Source organism: Arachis duranensis, chromosome 8, assembly GCF_000817695.3.
Source record: "Arachis duranensis cultivar V14167 chromosome 8, aradu.V14167.gnm2.J7QH, whole genome shotgun sequence".
Classification (NCBI taxonomy): Eukaryota; Viridiplantae; Streptophyta; class Magnoliopsida; order Fabales; family Fabaceae; genus Arachis; species Arachis duranensis.
In genome coordinates this window covers 35,419,386-35,425,806 of record NC_029779.3, presented here as the reverse complement: position 1 = coordinate 35,425,806, position 6,421 = coordinate 35,419,386, and the positions used below count along the sequence as shown (strand labels likewise).

The 6,421-nt window shown below is 30.3% G+C and overlaps 1 protein-coding gene across 2 annotated transcripts; it reads right to left on the bottom strand.

The window, feature by feature from the left end:
• Positions 1-1,735: 1,735 nt before the first annotated feature.
• LOC107462471 (organic cation/carnitine transporter 4-like) lies at positions 1,736-5,875 on the bottom strand. 2 transcript variants are annotated; one of them, XM_052252382.1, is made up of 2 exons: positions 5,354-5,875; positions 1,736-2,966 (listed from the first exon to the last, which is right to left on the bottom strand). In XM_052252382.1, exons 1-2 carry the CDS (start codon positions 5,754-5,756, stop codon positions 1,777-1,779), a joined length of 1,593 nt encoding a protein of 530 aa, XP_052108342.1. In that variant the 5' UTR covers positions 5,757-5,875; the 3' UTR covers positions 1,736-1,776. The 2 variants fall into 2 exon arrangements, with proteins under 2 accessions (XP_052108342.1, XP_015936551.1); XM_016081065.3 differs by having other exon boundaries at positions 5,345-5,873.
• Between the last annotated feature and the right edge of the window lie 546 nt (positions 5,876-6,421).

Below are 6,421 nucleotides of genomic sequence, written 5' to 3'. Positions count from 1 at the left end.
ATTAAATAAAATAATTTTAAATAATGCTACGTAAAAAATTGTTAATAATATATATAATTCGTAATAGATGTTAGAGTTATAGATAATTACTTACTTTAATTAGGATGGGTTTTACAGGTGGCTCCTTAATTGGTCCGAGACTTTAAATTATCAAATTGAGTATGCGTGCATCATCAAGCTACGCAAAACAATTAATCTTAATAATTGCGACATAACATCTGCTAAGCTATTTTAATTTCTCGTTCTTCTTCCAATGATTAATTTCATGAATAATTCTATAATAAAAAGGTCTTTGTGTGAAAAAAATAAAAAGAAGTGTGTATAATCTATTTTAAAATATTAATACAAAAATATTTTTTAAAAATATTTAATTATCTATAAAAGTAAATTTTCATCTATTCATCATTTTTTCTTTTCACGATAACATACACCTAATTTCATTTGTTCCTTTCTGGTCTCCAACTGCAGCAGGTAACAACAGTCTCAAATTACTTTGAGAAAACCTGCAATATATAATTGGTAACAATAATATTAAAAACAGTGATGCATGATTAGGATTCATTTTTAAATGCTTCTTATTAAGTACAAATGCTACATTTCTTATTAATTAAATAAATTTTAACTTTTATTTATTATACTTTATATCAATTATTTAAATTTAGAGTCTATAATTTTAAATTTTAAATTTTAAATTTTAAATTTTAAATTTTAAATTTTAAATTTACGGTTCAAAATTTTATGATTTAGAATTTAAACTCAAAATTTAAAATTTAAGATTTATGCTTTAGAGTTTAAAAAACGGCAAATATCTTACTTCTTCGAAAACACGTTAGCGTTTACCCATAATTAGTGAAGTTGAAAAGTTAGCAATTTAGTATTGAAGAGAGAATCGTGGTGTGGAACTAACTCTAGAGTTTCTCTTGTTTTTTATTTATTTATTTATTTATTTTTGGATCTGGAACTAACTCTAGAGTCGATTATTTTCTAACAACTGAAAAGTAACAATAAAAAGTGTTGGCCATTCTCTATTATTATTAAGGTTTTTCTATTATTTTCCCCCAAGGACTGAGAATGTTTTTCTTTCAGTTTTTATTGGGTCAGTATGAGTTTGTTTTGTTCAGTGGAAATTATCTGGGCCTCTTAAGAACGGTGGTTGTATTTATTCAATGGCAAATATCTCATGGATTGGGCTTTAACAATGCTGGCTGACGATATACAACGAACAGAGAGAGTTTTAGTATATGTTAATGTGAGTGTATGGGTGAGTCTGTATGACAAAATAATAAAAGAGAGAAAATAGAGACTTCAAATATGTTCTGTAATGTTATTTTTAAATTAGTCAGAAACTTATACAGTTATTGATCAAGAACAATATACGTGACAAAAAACTGTGACTTTTAATAGGTATTACCGGAAAAAAAATAATCAGGTAAAGGTTCAGTCAAAAATACACCATTTTCAATTAAATTGAGTTGGTTTAATAATTAATATATTAATTTAGTTAAATAAATGTCAAAATTTAAATTTTATTTTATATATATAATAATTTATTATCCAATAATAAATTTTTAAATGATTTTTAAATTTATAATAAATTAATTTTTAACTCATTAGATTAGAAAATAAAACAAAAAAAATTTGTCAATTACAAATGTCTAAAATTAGAAATTTAGAATTGCTCGATAATCTTGGACTCTACCAAAATTTGATCACTAGAAAACAATATCAATAGAGATGATGTTAACTAATGTTAGTAGATTAATAATTTCAGAAACATCAAACAAGCCCAGCTTCCAACCCAGAGAATGTATCATACAAAGGCTGATTCAAAGTTTCCGGCAAATAAAATGCAAACATGCCACCCACTATTCCACATACAGCAAACACTGCGAACGGCAACCAGCCACCCAAAACCACCACCACCGGCGACAATATCGCCCCCATTTGCACCGCTTGCGTGGCGCACCCAAGTGCCGCGTTCCTGACCACTGTAGGAAACAACTCCGCCGCGTAAATAAACAACAAATTATAAGTTCCGGCCATCCCAAATATTCCCAAAATACCACACACCATTCTAACTAACTTCCACACTCCAACATTACCCATTAAACTACCTAACAAACAAAATAATCCGCTGAACCACATTGTCCCTATTGCCAATGGCTTCCTCCCAAACTTGTCCAACAAAATCGCCGTTATCCCAAATGCCGGCATCTCTGCCACCGCATTCAACGCCACGTTCATGTAAAGGTTGGTATCAAGATTTACCACGTTCAAACTCAGACCATAGTAAACAACAGAGCAAAAGAAGTTGATTGCCACCATTAGAATCAACCTTATTCTAGTGACTGGGGAGCGAAGCACGTCAACGATAGAACCACCAACTGCATTTTTGTTTTTCAAAGACTTATTGTTGTTGTTCTTATAAGTCAAAGTTAGTGCTTCTGTTTTTGCTTCTGCTTCTACTTCGACTTCTTCGTCAAGTGCAAGAAGAACACCACTAGGGAGGTGCTTCCCATTGGTAGAAGCAATGATAGACATGATCTTCATGGCTTCAGTTACTCTTCCACGAACGAGGTACCATCTTGGTGACTCTGAGAGGAAAGGGATGACGAGGAAGACGAAGAGAATGGAAGGGATGGAGGACGCAATGTAAAGCGCGCGCCATGTTTGGAAGACGTAAGCAACGGCAGAGAGGATTGCAATGCCGATGGAGAAGAAGTAGAAGGTAGACATTCCGGCGATGCCACGTTTTGCTGGGCCGATTGGCTCGGTGGCAAGGACGAATGCGCATAGGCCAACGCCGCCAGTACTGAAACCAGTGAGGAGGCGGAAAATGACGTAGATCCAATAGTTTGGCGAAAATGCTGTGAGGCAACCAAAAATGGCGTTTAAAGCACAAACGACCATCAATGAACCTTTCCTTCCAAGAAAAGAGTCTGAGAGGTGACCAAATATTCCAGCACCTGCCAATACAAAATTCTTTACATCATTTCATTTCATATATTTAATTAAATTATTCATAATTTTGAATCCTTTGTATAAATTCTTTAATTATTTAATATCATGATCTAGTCAAGAATCGATAAATATTCAATTCAACTAGAAACTAAATAAGAGTAAAGCCAACTTCAAGTCCATTGAAAAGAAACACCACTTATTATTTTAATTTTTTGCAATTTTCGACTCTCAAATTAATACGAAAACCATACCTGAGCCTTCACTTTAAGCACTAAAGAGTTTATAGGGGAGCAACACTATACTCAAGAGTACATCTTTTGTTCCTATTATCATTATTAATATCTCTCGAAAAAAGTTCCCTAGCTTGAATAACGCGTGGCCTTCTATTGAAATTTGTTGTGTTTTAGTTTTATTTATGAGGAATAATGAATGGCTGAGGTAGAAAAATTGAAATTTTATTTAAAATTAAAAAAATAAATTAAATATATAAAATTAAAATTTTAATAAAATTTAAATTATAAAATTATTAAATCTAATACAAATTTTAAAATTATAATATTAAAAATTTTTAAAAATTAAATCAAAATTCTAGCCACCATATAACATCTGTCGCACAAGTTGGTGTTGACGAAACCAACGCATAAATAATTTAAAAGGGGAAAAATTAAAAAGGGTTATCATTCATCCACTTGGGTCTGTTTAATATTCAACGTGAAAACACCACCGAAACGACAAACTAAAAGCAAATTTATACATGTAACAGTCAAATAAATCTACTCAGAAAACGACAAACACAAAAAAGCCTGTTGGTGTCTCGGGCCAAGCCCCCATTTAAGACTTTTCTGTTTCAAAGTTAGCACGCCATGTTCATGTTGTGATCCTTTACCTCGTCACCGGTAAATTAGTCAGTAATAAACTACTATTTTGTGTAATCTTTATCTTTGTTTTCCAGAATATAATGTGCCCTCATGCCTATCTAGAGGTTCATACTTTCATCGTCTCCATTCTTTCGAGAAAGAGTTTGCATTTATCTATTTTTTTAAACTATTATCATTTATCCCCCAAAGTAATTCTCAAGTCTCAACGCATATATGGCTTCTTTCAAAGGTCAAAACCCACATAGAGAAATAATAATATGATAATTGTTATAGTACCTAAAATTTCGTATCTAATTTAGAGAAAAAGTTAAAAATTAATATGTAATTTAAATGATACAAAAATAAATAATTTTTAAATATTTGATATTTATTTTAAATAAAAATTTGACAGATTCAACACTAAAATACTTCGGCACTAAAAAACTGGACTAATAATATATATTGTTAATGAAATTTCTTCAATTATTATGATTGTGTTTAAATTATTATTTCTCTCGCTATCTAAACAAGAAGTGTGATTGTTATCTATGATTCTATGTAATTCTCAATAGAAAAATTGTGTGTGCTGTTGATTTATATAAGTACAAAATATTAACTACTATGTATGATACTCTGATGTATCAAATACCATTTATAGAATTAAAATGATCATCCAATTAATTAATTGAAATAACCACATTCCTTGCTATAATTTCCCATTTCCCCAATTAACAAATATCCTGATCTTGTCCGAAGCACGGAAGTTCAACATAAATAAATAGTTCTCTCGCTTAAAATTCAACATAAACAGCTGTCTTAACTACAACTGGAACCTTAATAATAATAAGAATAATAATAAAGATTTTGCTATAGTGTGTTTTAAGGATATAAGTTAAATATATTATAAAAAAATTTAATATTATTTATTATTTTTTATGTATTAAAAATATAAAAAAATATTTTTATAATAAATAATACTAAAATATTTTTTATAATATATTTAATCTATATCTTTAGGGTATCCGATGGCAAAAATCCAATATCCTAATAATAATAATAATAGACCTGCTACATACGAAGAGGCGAAGAGCTATACTTCCTAACGACAGTAACTCTCATCGCTCCCTCATTAATTTGTTTCTACGGTTCTACCCAACTGTCAGCGAATTTTATTTTATCTTTAATAATTTATACTGATACATTCAGTTCATATTACTGTTTCATTAAATTACTATGATTTAAAATTTTAAATTGAAATTTTAACAAATAATTATTCAGATACTTATCAAAAAGTTAGAAATTAAATTATTATTTTTTATATATTATTATATAACAAGCTTAATTGTACATATATTATCGCATTATTTCTGTTTTTATGAGATTATAAAATTGAAAAATATATACGTATTTATATTTAATGTGTTTTTTAAAAATTTTGAACGATGAATCTAGAAAATAGCAGTTAAAAGGATCTTACCAGAACCATGAATTACGAAAAAAAAAAGGTGAAAGTGAAAATAACTAACCAATCATACATCCAGTAAAGAATAAGGATTGGACGAGCCCAACTTTAAATTTATCGCCGCAAATAAGTCCCCATTCTGATACGGTGGCGACGCCGCGTCCACTAACCCATTCCCAGTCGTCCGGCCGGATCTCGCAGGTGCTCCTAGCCATTCCGCAGGTGGCGGAGGTGGCAGCGGTACATCGCCACTCCGGTTCACGATCGGCAAAGATCATGACCATGGTGTGGAATGCCTCCAACGCCCACGCGAGACTTGTGAAGATGAAGTGTCTCAACTGCCACTTTCCGAACTCGCCGCAGTACTTTCGAAGCATTTCGTCGATGCAGAGCTTTTCCGTCTCCGCCTCCTTTGCTGCCGTCGCCACCAGCGGCGTACGGAGCTCATCGGAGTCCGAGAACGGTGTCCTTGGCATTTCAGATCTTTTTTCTTGTGTTGTCTGATTCTTTCTTCTTTTTCTCTGTGTATTCTTTGCTGATAGAGTGTGTTTGGGAGAGAGAACGAGAGAGAGAGAGAGTGTGTGGTTGGCTTATTTATAGTCTCAATCTTGTTCACTGAGATGGATGGCTAGGTTGAGACTTGAGACTTAGCTTGAGAATATTCCTAGAATTGTTTTTTTCGTTTTGGGTTTTATTTAAATTTTGTTTCTTTCTTTTTTCAATTCGTTACATGTAAATTTTAAAATTTAAATTTATAATTAAGAATTTTAATTTAAAATTTAAAATAAATAAAATAATTTTTAAAAAATTTAGTATTAACTGAAAATATTAAATTTTTTAATATTATTCTTTTTATGATAGTCCTAGTTAAAAATTAATAGTTTTATTTGGATTTATTTAATGATTATGTTTACAGAACATATCAAATTATCAACATAATAAGTCAAGATTGTTAATTAGAAATTTGTATTAAAAATACAAAATAATAATTTTAACATGCACTTTAGTTAAATCCTTGTTATTATAATTTCTTGCTTTGTTCTATGTATTTTTTTAATTTTTTTTATTTAACTCGCTTTATTTTAAGAAATTTTTTTAGTTATTTGTTCCTAACAAAAGAGAAATTTTAAAATTTGCAATG

What these genes read in the sequence shown, in the direction of transcription:
- LOC107462471 (XM_016081065.3), bottom strand. Translation starts at nt 5,756, where the DNA reads ATGCCAAGGACACCGTTCTCGGACTCCGATGAGCTCCGTACGCCGCTG. An exon ending in CTTTACTGGATGTATGATTG is followed by an intron (nt 2,967 to 5,344) that starts GTTAGTTATTTT and finishes TTGTATTGGCAG; the next exon opens with GTGCTGGAATATTTGGTCAC.